The 22,996-nt window shown below is 44.2% G+C and overlaps 1 protein-coding gene across 1 annotated transcript; it reads left to right on the top strand.

Moving 5' to 3' along the window:
• The first annotated feature begins 281 nt into the window (after nucleotides 1-281).
• On the top strand, nucleotides 282-15,913 carry LOC136755018 (transmembrane protease serine 3). Its single transcript, XM_066711370.1, has 13 exons — nucleotides 282-531; nucleotides 5,824-5,878; nucleotides 6,594-6,740; nucleotides 7,615-7,767; nucleotides 8,200-8,326; nucleotides 8,807-8,926; nucleotides 9,045-9,088; nucleotides 9,449-9,614; nucleotides 10,083-10,246; nucleotides 11,001-11,096; nucleotides 11,240-11,376; nucleotides 11,548-11,697; nucleotides 14,262-15,913. Exons 1-13 carry the CDS (start codon nucleotides 526-528, stop codon nucleotides 14,271-14,273), a joined length of 1,377 nt encoding a protein of 458 aa, XP_066567467.1. The 5' UTR covers nucleotides 282-525; the 3' UTR covers nucleotides 14,274-15,913.
• Nucleotides 15,914-22,996: the final 7,083 nt, after the last annotated feature.

Here is a 22,996-nt window from a genome sequence, read left to right as displayed (position 1 = left end):
GTAACCTCTTCTATTGGTGTAGGTCAACTCTTATAGGAGTGCAGAAGGTAGGAAATGACATTGAGGGCACAGAACTACAATATACTGTATATAAAAAAAATGCCTTAATCCTGTTAGGGCTGAAAAGGGCACCACACCTTTTTGTGAGAAGGTGCCTGAGGGTTGAGTGAAGAGCGAGAGAAGGGCCGGACACCAGAGCAGCAGTGCAGAGCGGGGGAGAGCGAGCGAGGGAGGGCAGGTGACAGGTGTCCTATTTCAGGGAAGCTGCTGTTGAGATTTAGATGAGCCACAAACCAGTGACAGCCGGCAGCAAACTGCTCGAAAGAAGGGCGGATCTGAACGAGGGCAGTCAAACTACCTGCGTGCAGCAGCACTGAACTCAATCAGCTGTTTTGCCTGGAGAAGGAGACAAACTGAAAGAGCAAAGATCAGAGTCTGAGGAACACAATCTCTGAACCGGCAGGAAGAAACTCCGGTAGTTTTCTATTACTGGGAAGGTTAAGTGGGGGCATCAACTGATCGATCATGCCGGTGAGTAGTGCCATGCTGTTCTCTCGGGATTGGGATTGGGAGGAAGGGGTGGTCAGAAATTTTTGCCTGTGTCCAGAGGTGGTTAGCAGGGAAATAAGACGAGGGTTAGGTGCACTGGGAATCCGATTTTGTGTGGATAGAAATTGCCCAGTGCTGCCAAAATCTAGTGCTCGAGCCTCTAACCAACAGGTTTTATAGGTAACTTTTAATCAACTTAACACCTGGAACAATTCAATAATGATCAATTAAATGAAATTTAGAGATTTGGTAGAAATTAACTACCCTGTTCAGCTCTTAGTGACCAGAGTTCCTGTAACTGAACAAGTAATTTGCTTCATTGATCAATAACTTCCATGTGTTCCCAATCTTTCGAAACTAGAATTTTAGGGTGACAACACTTATTGTATAGTGGCTCTCCAGGACTGTTTGGGCTCCACAGCCCTCACCAGTGCAAGGTGGACATCCTGGGTCTTATTTGAGCTCCTGCTCAGCAGTGCTTGCTGTTCACGCAGCCACAAAGCCGGAAACTGAACAATGCAAAACCACAAACTCACAAAAAAAACCTAAACTGGTTGAACTGCTGCCAACTACTGTGTCCTTATCTCACTGCTGAATTGTGCTTTAGTCTATTCTGCAGGTCTAGATGACTCACATTTAAGGCTTTAGGAAAGTGACTGGTTTAACTCCTTGGAGCTCCAGGTTTTACAGATCAATCAGTGGACAATGTCCATCTTGTAATTGAGCCTCGGTAACGAAGGAGTTTGCAATGAGAGCCAGAGGACATGGGCTTAGGGCTGGAGACCCCACTGATTTAACCACATTTCAACCACACCTTCAGATGTGCCTTGATTGCATTCAACACTTAATTCTGTTGTGTTTTTTACCCCATGTCAGTTTCTCAATGTAAATGGCAAATATCTGATGAATTGTATGTTTATGAATCCCTTTCCTTTAAAAGGACACTGACACAGCACACAAATGTACTGATCAGTTAGGAGTTGAGGAAAGACCATGTGTCAAATTTGAGGGTAGCAAAAAAACTGTGCTCCGGATTTCCAGAATGCAATTGTTTACAGAGGTGGGGGGGTGAAGAAACAATGAAATCTATGCACATGATTTGACAATCAATAATGAGGTATCGTACAATTAATCAGTGCTTCGCCTCAGTTATAAGTTATAAGCCACTCTCTAATGGTGAAACTGGCTTAGTCAAACAGTGCTGTATGTCATAGTCTTGCACTTGAAAAATGCAAAGGCTGGTACTTTAAAATGCCTACTATAGACACTACTCCCACTAAAACTGAATTTAAATGATCCCACTTAAACTCCAAACTACAGTAATGATGTATTCAGCTACTGAGAAGTCCCTGGGGATGTTTGTGTGTCGGCACATATCTGGCCACCTATACATACACACTACATATAGGGGTGTACAAACTTAAGTACTATAGCTGAATAGTTTCTTTATCTTTTGTATTTCTTTTGCAAACCCAAGACCCTTTCTTCCCCAATACGTAGCATGCTAAACCACTGCTTTGCTGGGCAGATGCAAGAAGCCTCAGAGAAACATGTTTTGAAATTTGTTTGCAAATGTATAAAAGCAGGTGAAACTGGACTGGAATGCCAGCGGGTTAGTGCGACGTTCTTGTCAAAACTTTTCTTTTCCATTGCAGTGACGTAGTCTTGCGTGTTTGTGTTTTTGTTCACCGGTTTTTGATGACTCGCCCAGTGACACGATTATCCTCACTGGACACAAATACGTGGAGGCAGGTATTGAGTGAAGTACAGTGACAGCCCTGATGCCAGTAGATCAGCGCAGTCTCTTTAATTTAGGTGGCACAAGACTGGGCTGAAACCAAATCCACGCTACGAATTGTATATTTTTACAAAGCTTCCCATAGTTTCTTTATGAACGACAGAAATAACTAATGCAAGTGGAGTTGAATGTTACTGTTCAGCGCTGATACAGAGTGACTGGAACAATTAGCTACAGGTATGAATTTTGTCCTGTGTGCTATAACCCTGGTCTTGAAGAGCCAGTATTAGAAACTTAATTTGGTCTGTCCTGTGAAACCAACATGTTTGCATGTCCTTTGGAGATCTGGAGCTCACCCTCACACCCTTCAGCCTCTCAAGGAGCAGAGTTACCCTTCATTGAACCAGTAGCTGTACTAGCTGAACTGATCAATAACCAATGTGCTCCCAGTGCATAGAAACTGAACACCTGTAAAATAGGACTAGGGCTCTCTGCCACTTCTTGAGGTGTTCTTTTGTCAGTGTTTGAAACTGGGTCCATCTCACATCTGCCTTCAGGTCTCAGATTGATTTTCAAATCGAAGGACCTTTGAAATCATCTTTCAATTATAAAAGGTCTTGACGCCTTCAAATGGAACCACTGCTTAACATGGGGTTTGGAAAAGAATCCATGGGACTCTACTACCCCAGCAGCATTGTGGAGTTGTGGTTAGGGCTCTGGACTCATAACTGGAAAGGGGATGGGTTCAAATCCTAGCAGTGCTGTTGTACCCTTGAGCAAGATACTTCACTTAGATTGCTCCAGTAAAATGACCAGCTGTATAAATGGGTTCAAATATAAGTTGCCCTGGATAAGAGTGTCTGCTAAATTACAAATAATGTAATGTAATGCCCTGGAGAAATGGAGATCGTTAGGTTGCTAAAACCTAATTTATACCATCCCACACACACAGTCAGGTGTTCAGTGCAATGCTCATGCAGAGTTTTGTAGATTACCTACCCAGTTTCAGGAAGTTCCACACAATCCGTCCACACAATTTCCACACAGGAAATTAAACCAATATAGTGGAGTTTCAGGTTTTGCAACATTAGAAGGGAATTAAAAGGTGTGGCAGGATATAGGAATGCCTCAGTGCTGCAGTCTTTTCTACTGGTCTTCTGATTTTATTGCCAGGATAGGAGTTTTCCATTCCTTTCCTCCCTATCTGATCGTAACTTGAGCGCGGAAACCCCATCCTTAATCATTTCAGTTATCAGTTAATCAAGTCTGAAGCCAGGGGCAACTGTGCGTTAACAGACTGTCTGCAGCATTTCACACTAATGCCTCGGTTCTACTGGCTTAAGCGTCGTGTCGTGTCGTGCCGGAGTCCCAGAACTTTTTTTGCAAAACCAGGCCGCTGTGAAGTCCGTCCCTCTGATGGAGGAGCAGCGACTGTGGGTTTGGTTTGTTTGTGTTACAAACAGACAGAGAACAACACTACGAGCGACACAGCCTGACGTGGAGAGGACTTGCGTGTCTGTTTTATTATTTGGGACCCACCTCCGGGGACGGCCATCTCCCCCTGCTGGAGCCCGAGTCTAAGATCTTTTAACCTTTTATTAATGAATGATTGTTTTTAAAAATGATTTTAAAAATGACTTTTAATTGTTTTTAAAGAATGATTTGATTTTAAAAGCACTTGTTTTGTTTTGGTTTTTTGGTTGTTTTTGTTCTGTTCCTTTGTCAAATGCATTGACTGTTATGATTGATTATGATTTTAAATGCACCAGATTATATATATATATATATATATATATATATATATATATATATATATATATATATATATATATACACTCACCTAAAGGATTATTAGGAACACCTGCTCAATTTCTCATTAATGCAATTATCTAACCAACCAATCACATGGCAGTTGCTTCAATGCATTTAGGGGTGTGGTCCTGGTCAAGACAATCTCCTGAACTCCAAACTGAATGTCTGAATGGGAAAGAAAGGTGATTTAAGCAATTTTGAGCGTGGCATGGTTGTTGGTGCCAGACGGGCCGGTCTGAGTATTTCACAATCTGCTCAGTTACTGGGATTTTCACGCACAACCATTTCTAGGGTTTACAAAGAATGGTGTGAAAAGGGAAAAACATCCAGTATGCGGCAGTCCTGTGGGCGAAAATGCCTTGTTGATGCTAGAGGTCAGAGGAGAATGGGCCGACTGATTCAAGCTGATAGAAGAGCAACTTTGACTGAAATAACCACTCGTTACAACCGAGGTATGCAGCAAAGCATTTGTGAAGCCACAACACGTACAACCTTGAGGCGGATGGGCTACAACAGCAGGAGACCCCCCCGGGTACCACTCATCTCCACTACAAATAGGAAAAAGAGGCTACAATTTGCACAAGCTCACCAAAATTGGACAGTTGAAGACCTGAAAAATGTTGCCTGGTCTGATGAGTCTCGATTTCTGTTGAGACATTCAGATGGTAGAGTCAGAATTTGGCGTAAACAGAATGAGAACATGGATCCATCATGCCTTGTTACCACTGTGCAGGCTGGTGGTGGTGGTGTAATGGTGTGGGGGATGTTTTCTTGGCACACTTTAGGCCCCTTAGTGCCAATTGGGCATCGTTTAAATGCCACGGCCTACCTGAGCATTGTTTCTGACCATGTCCATCCCTTTATGACCACCATGTACCCATCCTCTGATGGCTACTTCCAGGAGGATAATGCACCATGTCACAAAGGTCGAATCATTTCAAATTGGTTTCTTGAACATGACAATGAGTTCACTGTACTAAACTGGCCCCCACAGTCACCAGATCTCAACCCAATAGGGCATCTTTGGGATGTGGTGGAACGGGAGCTTCGTGCCCTGGATGTGCATCCCACACTTCTCCATCAACTGCAAGATGCTATCCTATCAATATGGGCCAACATTTCTAAAGAATCCTTTCAGCACCTTGTTGAATCAATGCCACGTAGAATTAAGGCAGTTCTGAAGGCGAAAGGGGGTCAAACACAGTATTAGTATGGTGTTCCTAATAATCCTTTAGGTGAGTGTATATATATATATATATATATAAAAAACATATATATATTGTTTTATTTGTTTTTTTTATTTATCTGGTGCATTTTCAGTTAATTTTAATGCATTTGACCTTTTTGTTGGTGTGGCAGTTTTGCCTTTTAAACACTTTTTTATTTATTGCTCATTACTGAGTTTATGTATTTATTGGTTCAATTTAAATCACGTTAAGATTTTAAGTTTTAAGTGATTTTAGAATTTTAGAAATGTAAAATACTTCTCCATTAAAAAACAGTATTTGTGCTTTACATGATTGTAAACAGCGTAATAAATACACATTTCTGTTCAGAGATATCAGGAAGAGCTAAACGTGTAGAGACAACATTATATTCAGACAAGCACGTCCCATAAGAATACGTTGCCATGTGCAACAATAAAATAAATAGCAAATATGTATTGTTATTATTATCGTCATCATTTGTGCTAGTATAGTTGTAATTCTCTCTCCCCCATCCAGACGGACACTGAAGCAGCTTTGCAGTCCACCAGCCCCCTTAATCCCTTAAGCAAAGGTGAGTTTAAAGATTTCACACTTTATTTGAAACCATGCAGTTCGGTGGTTCACTTACTGTTAGGAAATGTTGTTCATTAAACTCACTCATTCATCAGCGATCCCTTTCTCAATTGGATGAACACCGACTGAGTCCTAATTTTCCAGTGGAGTGGAGTGGAGTCTGTCACAATCTTATTTTTATTTTTAAATAAATGTGGTGTTTATAAAACTTGTTTATAAACACATTTACACCAGCAGTCACTATGCAGGTGTTTACAATAGGGGGTTGGTTACAGACAACACTTTACAATTAATATACATATCAAATTACGCTAATATACACCATTAATTTATTGAATGTACTAAAGCAATGGGCACATACTAACCTAATAAGTTATAATGCTAATTCACTCTTGAATACGGACTCCACCTAGTTACACATGACCTAGTAATTTACATCACAGAACTATCAATGTAGCAGGAAAACATTACACAAGTAATGCAGTTACAATTAAAGATCTGTGATTTGTCTGCGTTCGAGATGCATTTTGAATGAACTATTTTGAGAAGCTTTCAACAGCCATTCGAGTCTGAGCAGAGATGGGTTTAGTCAATTCCTTCTCCGGTGGCATCAAATCATGTCTTTAAAAATAAAAAAGTGCATGACAATTCAGTATACTATCAAAATGTGCCATAGTCTGTACTGTATTAACCCCTCCAGCCCTTTCTCTTAGGCGGGGTTCGGCCAGGCAGACACAGGAAGAAAATTCCAGCCACGACCAAACGAACACCGAAGCGGCGGTGCTCTGCGCGGAGGGTGGTCATCACTGTGCTGATCGTGCTCACTGTGCTGGGGCTGCTGATCACTGGTGCATACTTCCGTGAGTGCCCTGACCCCACACCTCTGCCCTCTGTCCCCTTACTGCCCCTCTCTGACCCCTCATTGCCCTCATCTCTACAGACTCCTATCTCTGATTTTCTTCCCATGCTCCTCATCTCCTCTCCCTCAGTTTCCATTACTTTCACAATTCTCCATTCCGCACATTTCCTTTCCTGCCTCCCTCCACTCCTCTTGTACTTTTCCCTTCTCTTCCTCTCACTCTGCCCCCTCATCTCTTGCTCTCAATTCAATTTAAAGTGCTTTATTGGTATGAATAACATTTGCAGTGTTGCCAAAGCAATTGAACATTACATATAGACATAATCACTTTTATAAAATGTATTAAAGGACCAAAAAAAAGTACAATATAAATGATTAAAAAATATTAATATACTAAAACATACTGAAAAGTCACAGAAATCCACAGACATGCACCTTCAATTAACCAAGGGTTATTACAAGCAGCTGCATGGAAGAGGATCAAGAAGCAATCAAGAAACAGTTTAAAGTTACAAACTACAGGCACTTTTATGCAGATCAGACTGGAGAGAAAGATAACAGGCCCATGTCTGTCCCTTGATGACTGGAAATTCAGCTTCTGCCCGACAACTTTTTAGGAAAACACATATGGATAAACCACAGCAATTGAAGGTATACATAATGTTTAATATAAGGGGGGCTTGTTGGATAAAGCATTTATTTTATTGTCCCTTAATTGGGCATATTCATTGCAGTGCAGGAGAGTGCATTGGTCTCCAATTCTCCCTCGCTCCCCTCATCTCTTTTCAGTTTGGCTTATCTCTCTCTCCCTCTCTCTCTCTCTCTCTCTCTCTCTCTCTCTCTCACTGTCTCTATCCCCCCCCTCCCTCCTCCAGTGAAGATTCTGATTGACAGCAAATTCTTCTTCTGCAAGACGTCCTTTAAGTTTATTCCCCTCTCCTCGGTGTGTGACGGGAAGGCGGACTGTGCGAATAGGGAGGACGAGCTGATGTGCGTGACCAACCTGACAGTCAAATCCCTCTTCCCAGGTACGCCATACCACCCGTGCCCACAGACCGCAAAGACAAGCTGTTCTGTGGCTGAATGCCTCTTCACCTTCCTGCAGAAATCTGCACAGCCCAGCAAACCCCCACAGAACAGAGCGAGTGTTTTATTTTTAGGGGGTTGTTACACCATTTGGAAATGCATGGCCTCAGTTATGCATGCATATGCGTGTACATTAGTCAGTGCTGATCTCCCCAAAGGAGGACTTGCACCAACTGTCCAAGTGTTAGAGATTGTCAGAAAGTGGTTCCTATTGAATGGCTTTTCAGTGAGCAGTTGGAAATGATCTGACAGTCTAGTATCGGAGGTTTACAGGTTTACTAATGAACTCCATTCTCCAACCTCCCTCTCTCACTCCCATGTGCTCCTGCCCCCTGGCTCTCCCATTCCCATGTCCTCTTCATCTCCCTGTGCAGTGAGGCTGGTGACCAAAAACTCAGTGCTGCAGGTCTACACTCGCTCTGGCTCCTGGAGGCTGGTGTGTGGGGAGGGCTGGCAGATTCAACACACACAGCAGGTCTGTCAGCAGCTGGGCTTCAGCAGGTAAGACTCACTGGGAACAGCCAACTACTGATTTATCCACTGCCTTCGTTGCCATCGCTGTTATTGACAAAGACTTGATGCAATGGTTTAAGTGTTTGAGCCTGCTCCCTTTCGTGCTCGGGCTTGTGGGTAGCAAATCCTAAATGGAAGGTGTACATTGCGGAGGCTGGAAATAAAGGCTACCGTGCAAAATGCAACAAGTTTGGCAGTGGAAAAAAATGGTCAAGATGCGGCAAAATAGCGTCTGCAAAATTCTGAATTGGTGATCACCAAGATCCGTTACCCAATGAACAGGATTAGTCTCACCTTTGTCGGTGGTAAACCGTACCAAGCTTTCCTATTGTAGCATGACATCCCCAAAGGTGACAAAATTCAAAGCGTTATGCAGAGAAACAGAATGGATATCGCTATATACAGCATTTTAGCGCCTGCAGACTCTATACAGGTTACTAAAATAGTACATGTTGGTCTCTCTTTCAGTAACCCCAGCAGCAGCACAGTAGCAGTGAATTTGCTGCCCTCCTCGATCAAGACCGGCTTCAGCGCAGTCGCCCCCAAGAACGGCACAGCCAGTGGCATCAGTGACCTACTGACTGACAAGTACTGTCCTCTCACAGCCTCACTGCCACCCACACTCCCTTAATGTGCGTCTCTAACATGTGGGTCTTGCATTGTGGAGAGGTTACTGACTTGTTTTCTGCCTCTCTCTCCCTCACAGACCGAGCTGTACTTCTGGATCAGTGATCGCCCTCTCCTGTTCAGGCAAGTCTCTCCCCCTCAGACCCTCTGGGACACTGATGCCAGCCGGTCTCCTGTCCTGGGACTCTGAACATGAATATGACTTGTTCACAAGTCAAATTTCAACCTAAACCCCAAAAACAGCCCCCTGCCAGTTCAGAGTGACTCTTGCTTCTCAAGTCCTGTGTGTAATCCAGGCAACAGTGCAGCCCTTTTTAAAGACCAGTATTTAGCACTAGAGTACAGCTGAGGGTCAACCTGTGAGAGACGGCTGCAGTGCTTTCATCCTGAGTCCTGCGAACTGCTTACACACAACTTGCCCTGCGCTGAGCCCCTGAGCCCAGTCATGTGCGATGTTGTGATTCAGACTAATGTTCGTTGCAGAATGTGGGCTGACTCTGGGTCTTGAAGACCGCATCGTGGGCGGCACCGACACCACCATCGAGCACTGGCCCTGGCAGGTGAGCCTGAAGATCGACGGCCAGCACACCTGTGGAGGGAGCCTGGTGACGCCGCGCTGGCTGGTCACCGCAGCACATTGCGTCGCCAGGTGAGCCCACCGCCCGACATGGACTGTGGGGTCGGTTTTGCTTCAGCTACTGATATTCCTGCTGCTGCTGCCACTTCTACTCTCCCTCATTCTTCCAAACTTCTCCTCTCTGCTTTTGTCTTTCCCTCTCAGCCACCCCTTCTCCCATCCTTTGCCTCTCTGTACCCCCCATTCCCTTCAAATCAAGTTGGATTTTACATTTTTCTTCTCCCAACTTTTAAAACTGACCTAACAGACTTGCTCACAGAGCCTCCGCAAATGCTTTTCAGCTGTACGTCCTCTGTCTAGATCAGCTACTGCTTCAGCTGCTATTCCTGCAGTCACTAGTGCTTCAACAACTGATTGTTACTACTAGTGCCTCAAGGAGTACATCTAGGGCCTCTACTACTATTGCTATTAAATGAATTTGTGCTGCAAGACTTACAGCTGTCTCCAATTCTCACTTTGTCCATATGTGACTGATTCCAGTACTGGTAATGAGGTGGATCGGTGGACGGTGCAGACGGCACAGACATCCCTGAGCTCCACGGGGGAGGCAGTGGACAAAGTGATCATCAACGGCCAGTACACCTCAGAGTTTAACGACTACGACATCGCCATGATGCGCCTGGTCACACCCATCAAACTGCAAGGTGTGCCCTCCCATCCTGGGATCCCTTAGCCATCACAGCTACTCCTCCCTGGTGCCCTCTGATTCTTGCTTCACTGTTGTGAGGTAGTCTATAGGGTTGTCTTAGTCCTTCCCTCTGTCTGTCACCTCTGCTGAAGACCGCAGAGACCCATTCCCCCTCCCCGTCTGTGTGACAGTCATCTGTGACTAGGGCTTAGTCCAGTCACCAGGGTCAGCGTCGGCTATAAGCAGACTAAGCGGTTCCTTAGGGCCTTGAGAAGGTTCAGGGGTCCCTTAATATGAGGGATCAACATTCTTGTTTAAAGTATCAGATGTATTGTACATTTTATTCAAAATGTTGAACTGATTCAGTTGTATCGACTTTATTTTTTTCTTGGGAATTGGAGAATTTGCCCTCTATTACTTCTCTCGATTTGAAGTTGTAAATATTATGATACTTATCTGAGCACTGTTTGACTTGTATACCTGAGTCTTGCTCCCACCCAGCCTGCAGCACTTTCAAATGTCTAGATGTGTGACAGAGTGGCACGGTGAAGGTGGCATAGAGTACAGATGTATATTTGTGACCTAGGGTTGACCGCCCTCTTGTGATCACTTGCCTCAATAGCACCCAACTATGATCTGCTGTTGGGATTTCTTCCTCCTGTATCTTAAGTGTGTTGTATTGGAGCAATGTTTTGTGCTGCATTGTGTGTAATTTGTACTGCAATTTAGTGCCATAGTGTAGCAGTGTGTGACGGTGTCTCCTTTCTAAGGTACGAGTTACCCGGTGTGCCTGCCCCCGTATGGCCAGCAGCTCAAAGCCAACCAGTCGCTGTGGGTGACAGGCTGGGGATACACGCAGGAGAGAGGTAGCACTGCCCTCACCGTCTCTCTCTCCTGTTACTCTGATCTCTCACCTTCCTCCTACTTTCTGCTTTCCATGCATCTCCCTGTGTCTCCCTCACTCCCATTTGCCCTTCATCTAATATCTCCCCCTCTCTCTGCCTCTCAGGTAAGGTGTCGACAATACTGCAACAGGCCAATATCCCCTTGATCGACAGGGCAACGTGCCTCCAGCTGTATGGCAGCATCATCACTCCCAGAATGCTGTGTGCCGGATTCGTGCAGGGCAAAGTGGACGCATGCCAGGTAGAGCCTGGCTCCATCATACTGTGACAGTCATACACTGACAATAAGGAACAGACGCACTGGAACTCTCTCTCATCCTATTGATACTGACACTAATGTGATGACCCTGAAACCCTAACACTGATACACGCTCAACCACCCATGTCCACACCCTCTCTCTCAATCTCTCAGGGAGACAGCGGGGGTCCACTGGTCCTCATGGATGATCGCTGGCAGCTGGCGGGCATAGTGAGCTGGGGGGTGGGCTGCGCACGTGCGAACTGGCCCGGGGTTTACAGCAACGTGGACGAGCTGCTAGACTGGATCTACACTGTGATGCAGGTCAGTGCACGGACGCAGGAAGGCAGGGCCCCAGACCCACTCCTATTCCCTCTGACCCGGTTTGATCATTGTGAATTTGTTAGCTGTTCTTACCTAACGTGACTTCTAGCTGTTACAAGAAATGTAACTAAACCCAATATACATTTCCTAATTAAAGCAATCAACCACAATCCATCCCAAAATCCAGTGCGATACAGAACATAAAACGCCTATTATCGATACTTTGAAAACAACCACAGTTACTGTCATACATACAACCTGGATGTTCAGACAATTAAATATTCTACTTTTCAGTGCATTTAAACAGAAAATTTAAATATTTTCATAAGTTGTGAAAGTGAACTTTAAGCACGCTCTGTGACGTCATCTGAGGACACGCCTCTTCACTGTGGTCTTAAGGAAGAATGGGAAGCTGGACATTTCTGACAGTATCAACTATATTCATAATTAATCATACCCATGATATTTTAAAGTTGTATAGGTCAATGTATTAAAACAAGTTGCACCGATATCGTATCTGTCGGCATTTAGTCGGACATGATCCATCTCCTCGACCATAACTGCTGTCTGACCATGCCAACCATAATGACATCGGCTATACGTCACCCCCCCACACACACACCTTACTAATCATATGCCAATGTCAGCTATACGTCACCCCCTGACTGCGACTGCTGTCCAACCATGCCGTCCATATGCTGACGTCGGCCCAACTTCCCGTGCTATCTGGACCACTATCTATTATTTGCCGCCTCTCTCTCTATCAAGCGTTCTTGTCAGTCCAGGTGAAAACATTGCTGGTTGAAATAATAACTCTGTTAGGAGTGTTTATAATACAATCCAGGTGCATCGTGTTAAAAAAAAACAATTTCGTTTTTAAAGAAAGCTTTGAATATGAAATGAGGCAGGTTTTCCATCACATAGAAAAGCGCCACCAGAACTCTGTTACTCCCACAATGCATTGCGGCTCAAAAACGGAAGAAAATGGGGAGTTGAATGTCTTGTGTAAATAGAGGATATTTATCTTGTTTAAATGGAGGATCTTTGACATCACTGCGCAAGAGTATATCCTAGGATACCGAACATACCGTAATTAGACGTATACATGGAGTATTAGAAAACTGAACTTACAACATGCCGTAATTGTGTAAAAGCACCACGACGGTTCAGAGGATAACAGTGCGCACATCATCAGGAACCGGCTGCGAGAAATGCATCTAAAACTGGCCAGCGACGGGATGCGACGTGCGCCTGCGCAGAGCCCGGGGCCCGAGTTATTACAGCAACTCCGCGGTCACTGCCTCGTTACTTTTAAGACGTTTAAGCCTGGTTTGGCTGAAAGTTTCAATCAATTATCTTAAATTTTAATGGAGATATGAGCTTTTCCTTATGTTTTCGATCAGTTTGTGTTCAACTTCAATGGTAAATCAATTAAAAGAAAATAGTAGAATGATGAGTGTTAATTGGTGATAACTTCATTAATTGTGTGCTGCATTAATGAACGTGGTCACGTTTATAATTGTTGATGTATTGACTGTATTTAGTGACTAATTTATTGTGTTTTTGTATGTAAGGCTAATGTTAAACGCTTTGCTTTTAAAATGAAGGGTCTTATTTAAATAAAGATGATGATGAAATATGAATAGGTATAATTAGAAAATCAATTACGTACGATCTTACAAAAAGTGATTTGCATTGCATTCTTTGAAAATTTAAAATTCTGCCGTATAGCCTATATATATACACACACATACTACAGACACAGAGCTAGATAATAATTTAGCCAATTTTGTATTTTTATGTATTATTCTTCGTAGTATATGAAGTACAAAATCACTATTTACAGCAGTAAACAAAGCAAATTGTTGTAAATATAAGAAATAGGGCCGGAACGACGCGTCGACGTAATCGATTACGTAAACACGTCGATTTGCGTGGGCTGCGTCGGTGCGTCGCACTGTTTACGTTCATCTCCAATGATGGCGGCTCCCAGGTCTGCGGAAAATGACTTGATCGCAAAAAGCTCGAACCCGATCGTTAAAAAGTGGGAGTTCTTTAAACATAGACCTGATAAAATGGTGCTCTGCAACATAAACTACACCTCGCCATAAAGACACAGCAGCAGACTGTGTGTTTCAACTTTAATCTATTTATTTAAGTGTAAATAATGAGTCACGTTGTTGATCTGTGCTTCAGCACCGGCGCAGTAGATGCATCAGACAGTCCGTATCCTGCCGCTCCTCCGCGGTGGCTTGCCATATTGTCGGTCTGTATGCATTTGCTCTGTTGTTTAGTTATCATAAGCTTTTCCTCTCGTGTTTATCTGTCCGATGTCATTTTAACACAATCAGCGAATCGAGCTGTTTCACAGTCGGTGCGAGGAGCAAAGCGTTTTTCACTCGTGTTTCTCTCTTCACGCACGTTATGATCGTCTGCATCATCCAGTGTGCAGGTATTAAATATTGTGCTAACATGGATACTCATTGTCTCGATCATTTCAGGAAGAAGAAACAAATCTACCTTCTTGCCGGGCAGTAACAATGTCTACAATGTTTCCCTTGCAGAACAACCCCTGAGCTCCCAACTGAGTATGAAGAGACCGACAATTCAATTTCACTGAGGAACAAAAACTGGCACACAATGATGCACATTGCAAATACACTTCTGTGGGAGAAGGTCTGATCATCTTCCTGCAGAAATGTTCACAGACCAGCAAACCTGTGAGGATTGTGAGTCTGAGTTTTGCCACGTTCAGGTACACACGTTTACTCAAGCACCTTTGTGAGGGAACAGATCTGTCCACGTCTCTATACATTTTACCTTAATCTAATTTTAGTGCTGATCTCCCCATTGCAGAGGGATTTACACCTTTTTAGAAAAGTGACATTTCAGTGGGAGGGTGTCTGGTCTAATTTTAACGAACCCCTGCAGATAATATGCACGAGCTATTTTGTGTATCAGCAGGTGTTCACAATGTAGTGCTTGGAGCCTGAGGAGTTGAAACGTCTATTCAAGACCAGCTTGGTGCACAGGCCTGCTCCTGCACAGTCCTCCACAGGGCAGTGAGGGGCAGATTTGTCAAGACAATAAGTTCTAGTGCGCTTTATGTTGGCAATGCTCTTCTCCATGAGAATTTGTATAATTTGAATAATTAGGACCTTCAGTTTCTGTACATATTAATGTGATATTATATACAGCACATTCAGCGCTAGGGCTCAGAAAGCACAAAGCCCCCCCAAATGTATTTAATTTCAAACAAACTAAAACAAAAAGACATTTACACTGTTGTAAATGTTTGTCATCTTGTAGTAATTTCCCCGCCACTCTGTGCCTCTGCTCTTAAACGTTGTATATGGTGTACAAATTAATCTTAACTCAAGACCGCACTTCGCCAGCACCCTCCCACCCCCCAAGCACGGGTGAGGTTGGAATTATTTAATGTAATTTATCTTGGTTGTTGTTGAAGCTCAAACCTACAGATCAATATCCTGCTTTATCAGCTGCCTTACAACTGCTCTCTCAGGGACAAGACCCCAGGGATATTGTTATTTAAAAATTGTACAGTGAGGCCCTGCCATTTTCAAAGTTCACCTGGTCAGTTTGCCCCTTTCTCTGCCTGTGTGTGTTAACACTAGAAGAGAGAGTGGCACTTGTTACCAGTTGTGTATATTTGCATATTAGCACAGCTGACAAAACATGGCAATACTGGTTTCATTTCAGTTGCACACTGCAGGTTCAGTACTTGCTCAAAGTGAATGCAAGGTTTATGGGATGCAAACGTGAACAAACCGGGGTACACTGACGGAACTGACCACAGCTAATCTGTTTTTGAATGATTTGGTCTTTGTATCGCTGTACCACACTTGTACCGAGAACACAAATTAGCTTTTTATGAGGCAGTCCTCCGTGAACTGGAAACAGCGGCACTTTTAATTAAAAGCTCAGTTAAAGTTTCCAGTAACAGTGAGTGGGAAATCATTGCATTATAATTAACCTTTTATAAGGGAATGACAATAGGATTAAAAAAAAAATTAACTTGTATTTTTCTGATATTATACGAAAAGGATCATGTTGTATTTCTGTACAGGATGTATGTGTTAAATTACATTTTATTGTCCTTGTTTTGTGGCTTTTTTAACATTGTATGGTATAAATGTACGATGTGTCCATTTTTTTTGATAGACGGTTATTGAGGTGCAATACAATTTTAACTTTTTATTGCCTGTTATTTTGTGTTTTTTTTGATAGAAACATTAATGTTAAGGTACAACGCTTCAGTTGAAGCAACCCTTCGGGTCCCAGTGAATCAGGCACCCCAGTGAGCGCTTCCAGTAACAGTGTAGACTCTCAGCAGGAGACAGGCCCGGGAAGTACAGTCACTGACACAATGTCTGTTCGTTTATCTTCGTTTATTGAAAGTTTCACACAGCCTTTTATACATCTACAAGTCCCGAACCTGGATGATATTTTCTTGGCATATGTCCCGGGGCAGTTCCGAGACACGGGAAGAAATAATTGATAAGGTATTCTTTCTAATTGGGGAAACAATATTTCATCCAGACATGGAAACACTGGTACCAAGGACACAGCACACACTATACTGATAAAGAACACGTTATATAGTTTTGGTTCGTTAACTAAAGAATGTCCACGGCAGTAGAAATTATCTCTTTCTGCCACACAGATAAGTCTGAGCAGAGAAATAAGAACAAGGAAACCCTTATAAGAGCAAGTTTTAACTATTATCTTACTGGAAAGCAATATTACCCCAACAATTAAACATTTAAAGTTTGACAATACAAATTATACCAATTTATGTTCCCCCTTGACTATGCTGTTGACTGTTCATGGATATGTTTTGTAACCTGTGGTAAAATAACCAAAAAACTGTTCTAGTTTACCCTATCTATTTAAACCAGGCTGGATCAGGCTTGTTTGTGTGTTCAAATCCAGGAAAATGTGGGGCACGTTATTACAAGCTCCCCTTACTTTGCTTTATTCTGCTCTCGCTCCCATATTCCTAATGCACATGACAAACTCAGAGGCTGCAAACCACCCAACACACACCTATAATCTCAGGGCTCTGATTCAAACCATTCACTCCGTCTGTGTGCAGGTCTGTGGTTTCTCAGATCAAAAACAACCCTATCGATTCGACTACATTCAGATTGACTACACTGTACTGTGCAGTACAAACCATGTACTTGCACTGAAAGGCACAAAGGTACGCAATCCCAGCCTGGCTGCATATTAACACAAACCACCGCTCGGGATAGATTCTGCTCATGGTCTTTATAGCCTAAAGAGCCCCAACACCTGTGGCTGAGGACCACGAGAAACAGGCAAAACAGTGACCCTGTATGGCCACCCACTACAATAACACTTAATTGCAAAACAGGTGCTTCGTGTGAAGACATTACTTGACATATACAGGCTAACAGACTTAAAAGGAATAACATGACCCTATCACAATATTTATTTTCTATCAGTCAATTAATGTTCTTGTGTGGATATACATTATATATAATGTTTACTCAATGTGACCTGAGCCACAACTTTCACTGCTTCCCTGTGGGAACTGGTAACAGAAAATACAGGAGCCAGGAAAGGGAAACAAATTAATGGAAGGTGGATATAAATAGTAATCCTAATATTTTTATTTTTAAACAAAACGGACTGAATCAAGGATCAAGGAAGTGTGATAATCAGCTGATCCTGGCAAACCGACTGAGAGCCAACTATGAGCATAAAGAGGAGCAGTGAGAGGGGCATCTATATGTGGGATCTGGACAGAGCAGGGTTTGATTTTTTTAATTGTCTCTTAATTGCTCTTCTTGTTTTGCACTTGTGTTGTGGACTCGTTCTCCCCAGCAGGCGGACACGGACCCATGGATGTAACGACCGAGGGCTGCCAAGTACTTTGTTTACTTTATTTGATTGTATTTTTACTGCAGCTATATTCGTAAGGGCAACTACTGTTAGTTACTGTCTTACCATCTTCTGTAACCAGAAACGGCTGCATTGCATCTACTATTGTAGAGAGAGAGTGTACAGTGTTGTTGTGCACTTAGCTTCGCCTTTTCTGCAATCAGAACTGGCAGTTATGTAGAGTTTAGCATTCCAGACATTCCAAGCACTCAGTTCGGCCGACGCTGTACTAGGGCGTGATCTGGACAGAGCAGTGTAATCCAGCGCAATTCAGGTGTGCTCTCTGCTAATTAGTTTTAGGTTGGCTATTTAACAGCCCCCCCAGTCCTCTGCGCCAGTAGCCTCAGTGCCCCCCTTCTGAAGAGCCACACTTACAAAGAGCAAGGACTCTAGCTGTGGGACTCCAGCGAGGAGACGCAACACAGCAACAACAGGCAGCCATGTCTATCTCTACGATTCCAGTCTTGCGGTCTCCTTCCGCTCGGTGTGCACCTGCATGCCATTGCTTCCCTAATCCCTCCAAAGTCAACTCCCGGCCTCTCCCCTCCTCCTCCCTCCCCTCTATTCCACTCTCTGGAGGTCTGTGGAACTGTCACTCAGCTTCCAACAAGGCTGACTTCATCTCCGCTTTTGCCTCCCACTACTCTCTGGATTTCCTCGCTCTCAGAGACATGGATCACCCTGGAGAACTCAACCACATCTGCCGCCCTATCCTCTCTGTTTGTCCTTTCCCACTCCCCTCATCTTTCCGGGTGGGGAGGAGGAACAGGGCTCCTGCTTTCCCCTGCTCTCCTCTTCTCTGTCCCACCCTGTGCCCTGGACCCTCTCTCAACTCACCTCCTCCAAGCGACTGCTTCTGATCTACTCCCCTTCATATCCTCCCTCCTCAACTCCTCCCTCCTCTCTGACTGTTTCCCCTCTGCATTTAAACAAGCTGCGGTCATCCCACTCCTCAAGAAACCAACCCTTGACCGTACCTCTCCTCAGAACTACCGCCCTGTCTCCCTACTCCCCTTCCTCTCAAAGACCTTTGAGCGTGCTGTCCACCGTCAGCTCTCTGCATTTCTTTCCCCTCACTCACTCCTGGATCCTCTGCAATCCGACCCTCTGCAACCAGTCCCTGGTCTTCTCCCGCCTGCACTACCGCAACTCCCTCCTGGCCGGCCTGCCTGCAACTACTACCCGCCCTCCAGCTCATCCAGAACTCTGCGGCTCGTCTGGTATTCTCTCTGTCCCGATTCACACACGCTACTCCACTGCTCCGCTCCCTCCACTGGCTCCCGATACTGGCACTCATTCAGTTCAAGACATTGACCCTCACCTACTGCTGTTTGGACCACACTGCACCAAACTACCTTCAGACCCTCATCTCTCCATACATCCCCTCCAGACCACTGTGCTCCTCCAGTGCCAGAAGACTAACTCTGCCTCCTCTCCACTCTCCTTCCTCCAGAGCCACTCCTTCTCATCCCTGGTCCCTAAGTGGTGGAACGACCTTCCCCCCGAAGTCAAAACAACAGAGTCCTTGACCTCCTTCCAGCGCTTACTCAAGACAAATCTTTTCAGACTCTACTTGTAATTTAGTCATGTATTCTCCTGTAAGACTGCAATTATGTTTTGTCATACCATTCTAGGATGCAAGACCTTATATATATTGTTTATGGTATCTCATCTACACTTGTATCAACTGAATTTTTAAAGATGTATTATGCCTTGAACTGCACTGTATTATTTGCTCTTATACAAGTCACCCTGGACAGGGGTGTCTGCCAAGAAATAATGTAAACTTCAAGCCCCCAAGATAATGGGTAAATACACATGTGGAGAAAGATAAGGGCAACAAGTCCTCACACAGACCAGTTTATAATCTGCTCTTGTATGCCTCCTCTTCAAGATCAGAGGACACAGCAATTCAGGGGCAAGACTATTCCCAGAGCCAGTAGGAAGTACTTTTACTATGACTAGATTAGTTGTATTTATTTCAATCTGGTCTGCATTTCACTCTGTAGAGAAGACCAGGACAAACAGTATTGTCGAATCAGTTAGTGCAGTGTATGTAATGGTACTAGAACCAGTACTGCATCTGCCACCACAGTAACCGTGACACAAAGCTGTGTGGATCCAGGGGCGATTGTGCCCAAACTTCCCTGGTCCTGGAAACAGTTTACAGGTATGGAAGATACCTTTTGGGGGCAACAAGACCACACCACCTCCTTTGATTTTCAAGAGAGGAACTCTTACTACTCACTCTCCCTAGGCAGGCTTGATAGGATCAAGACAATCTCTTCTTGGCAGACACCCTTATCCAGGGTGACATACAAAATTAGTGCAAAAATTCAAATTTACATTAAACAAAGCAATTCAAGATACAATACATTTTACAGCTTCCAATTTATACAGTCAAGTACAGTAAATGCAGACATACATCTTGATGGCACTTAGCTTTGCTTTCCAGGATGAAAGGTCACAGTCAAGGGTTGCAGGAAAGGGAGCAAGGAGGAGAAAAAATAAATAAATAATAATGCAAGAAGCATGATAAATGCTACGAAGTGCGATCTAACAGGGATTAAAAAGGACTATTACAAGTATGGTCTATTAAGTGAAATTCCAGTCAGGGCACGAAAGCGATCCCGAGATCACAAGTTGCACAGAAGCAAATTTAAAGATTATAAATAAAACCTAGCTAAAACCACCTTTAAATTCCTGAGCACTTAAAAAAATCCTACCCAAAAACAAAATAAGGAAACCAGTAAATAAGATTGCCATACAATTATAACAAACACTGAACTCTTCCCCTTTTCACCCCAGCGGTGCGATCAGCGCTCAACCCGCACAGGTAAGTGGATCTCCCATGAGCTCTTCTCAGTTGCACAGCCAGCTCCCCGCTTGCCATACGGACACCAGCAGGCCGGAAAACAAGGATAGTTAAAATGGAAAGCTAGCCATTTATTTCTTGGATGCCCTTGTTCAGGGCATCTTACAAAATAAGAGCAATACAAAGTGCAAGAACAGTGCAATTCAAGGAATACATTTGACAAAATTCCAGATTTACACAAGTGTACAAGAAACCGTACAAGTCTAGCAAGGCAAGTAGTATGACAAAACACTGTACAAGTTATTAAATTACAACTAGTCTGAAAGATGCATCTTGAGAAGAAAAAAAAAAAAAAAAAAAAAAACCCACCAGAAGGAGGTCAGACAACCTTCCCATTGAAGTCAAAACGATAGTTCCACCACTTAGGGACCAGGGGTGAAAAGTGGGCTGTGGAGGAAGGAGAGGAGGCGGCAGTGTTAGTCTTCTGGCACCAGAAGACCACAGCAGTCTAGAGGGGATGAATGGAGAGAAGGGTCTGCGGGTAACTCGGTGCAGTCTGGTCGAGATAGCGGTAGGTGAGGGTCAATGTCTTGACCTTGAAGGAGTCAAGTGGGGAGAGGGTCCAGGGCACACTTTGTAGGTTTGTTACCTAGGAGGAGAGGGGAAAGTTCAGAGGCCAAGAAAGGCGAAAATGAAGGAAGCTTGATCAGTGGGAAACTTGGGCGGGATGGGAGGGGGGAGACTTGAGATTGCGGATGTCTGATCTTGGAGGAGGAGGCAAAAGTCTGTAGAGGGAGGAAGGAGGGGGAGCAGGGGCAAAAAGAGGGAGAAGGTGGAGTAGAGTTTGAAGAGGTTGTGAACAGTGTATTCCAAGAGTGATTGGAAGCATGAGACGGGGAGAAATACAGCAGAGTGGGAGGGGTTGTAGAGGTGGATCTTGAAGTCCCCCAAGAAGATGGGAGGGGAGAAGACCGACAAGTTCATCCAGGAAGGAGGCAAGTGAACCAGGAGGACAGTAGAGGACTAGAAGGAAGAGGAGAGTTCCACAGTGTGTAATTCGAAGCAGTTAGTCGTGAGAGAAAGTGGAGCGGGGGGGGGTGGTGTCCCGTTCCCCCATCTTACCAGGCAGGGAGGAGGAAGTGGGACAGGACAGCTGGGGTGGTTGAGTTCTCAGGGGAGATCCAGATCTCAGCGAGAGCGAGGAAATCCAGCGTGGTGGGAGGCGAAGGTGGCCTTGTTGGAAGATGAGTGGCAGTTCCACAGACCTCCAGAGAGGGGAGAGGAGGGTAGAGGGATTAGCGAGGCAATGGCAGGCAGGTACACGCAGAGGGGAAGGAGAGCAGGACTGGAATCTGAGAGATTGTCATGGCTGCCTGCGGTTGATGTGCGGCATCTTCTTGCTAGAGTCCCACAGCTAGAGTCCTTGCCCTAGGGAATTGTAGCCCTTCAGAAGGGGGGCACTGAAGGCTGCTGGCACAGAGGTCTGTTAAAACCTCCACTTGTAGCCAATTAGGAGGGTACACCTGCATGGAGTTGAATGACAAGGCTGTTGGGATGGCACAATCCCTCCCAGGCAGGACTGCCAATAGCACAAATAGCCACTTTAGAGCCAAGTACCGACAAGGGCAGTGCTGGACACGCACAGCTATGCTGATCAATAGCTTGCAACAATGCTAAAAAGCCTACAACATAGCTTCCAATTTCCAGAAATTGCATGTTGATCCATGGACAAAGTACACTAACAAACCATTGCTGCCATACTACAATACAGGTGCAATATATAACTTGGCTAAAACAAGTAAACCATCAATGCAGCTCTTAACTAGTTTTTCACAGGTTTACAATACTTAGCAGAGCCAAGCTAGGCAGCTGCTCAGAGCCAATTTCAATTTGCCTCAGTGGGGCTTCAATTGACCCAGTGGCAGCAGAATGGTCAACTTAATGTTGGTTTCTCACCACAAACTTTAGCATCTAATCCACAATACCTTCTCCAGGTGCAGTTCAGAGAATGCAGAGGGAGGAGATCAACAGGAGATCTGTCTGCTCACTGTAATACACAATTCAAAATAAAGCCAGTTCCAAAAAGTGCAAGTGACTTAGTTGCTGCATTTAAAGTCTAATTTTACTTGGTGCACTCACTTACTGCAACCTAGCTGCATACACAAAACAAAAACCCATACTTAGCTATTTGAAGCCTGTGACATCAATGCCCTGCTGCCAAGTCCTTTGCATATGTTGTCACGGTCTCAGGGGTGAGGCTTTCCACTGCATGGTTTATAATCGGGAGAGGGAGAGGCCATCCATACTACTTATCCAGTAGTGGTATCTCTTGATCAGTTTGCATCCTGAATAATTCGGTCTCTCAGCTTAAATACTGAAACAAAGAGCCAGGGGTGCAGGTGAAGGTAATTAGGAGAGACCGGGCAGGTGAGAATGTGGGCTGGTGGCATGCGCTTGGCAAGAAAAATAAATCAATCTAAACCCAATAAACCAATTATACAAAAAGAAAGGTGATACAACAAAATAAGGAAGCAAAAAACATACTTCATAACTAAA

Source organism: Amia ocellicauda, chromosome 1, assembly GCF_036373705.1.
Source record: "Amia ocellicauda isolate fAmiCal2 chromosome 1, fAmiCal2.hap1, whole genome shotgun sequence".
Taxonomy (NCBI): Eukaryota; Metazoa; Chordata; class Actinopteri; order Amiiformes; family Amiidae; genus Amia; species Amia ocellicauda.
This window is presented reverse-complemented; position numbering and strand designations above follow the sequence as displayed.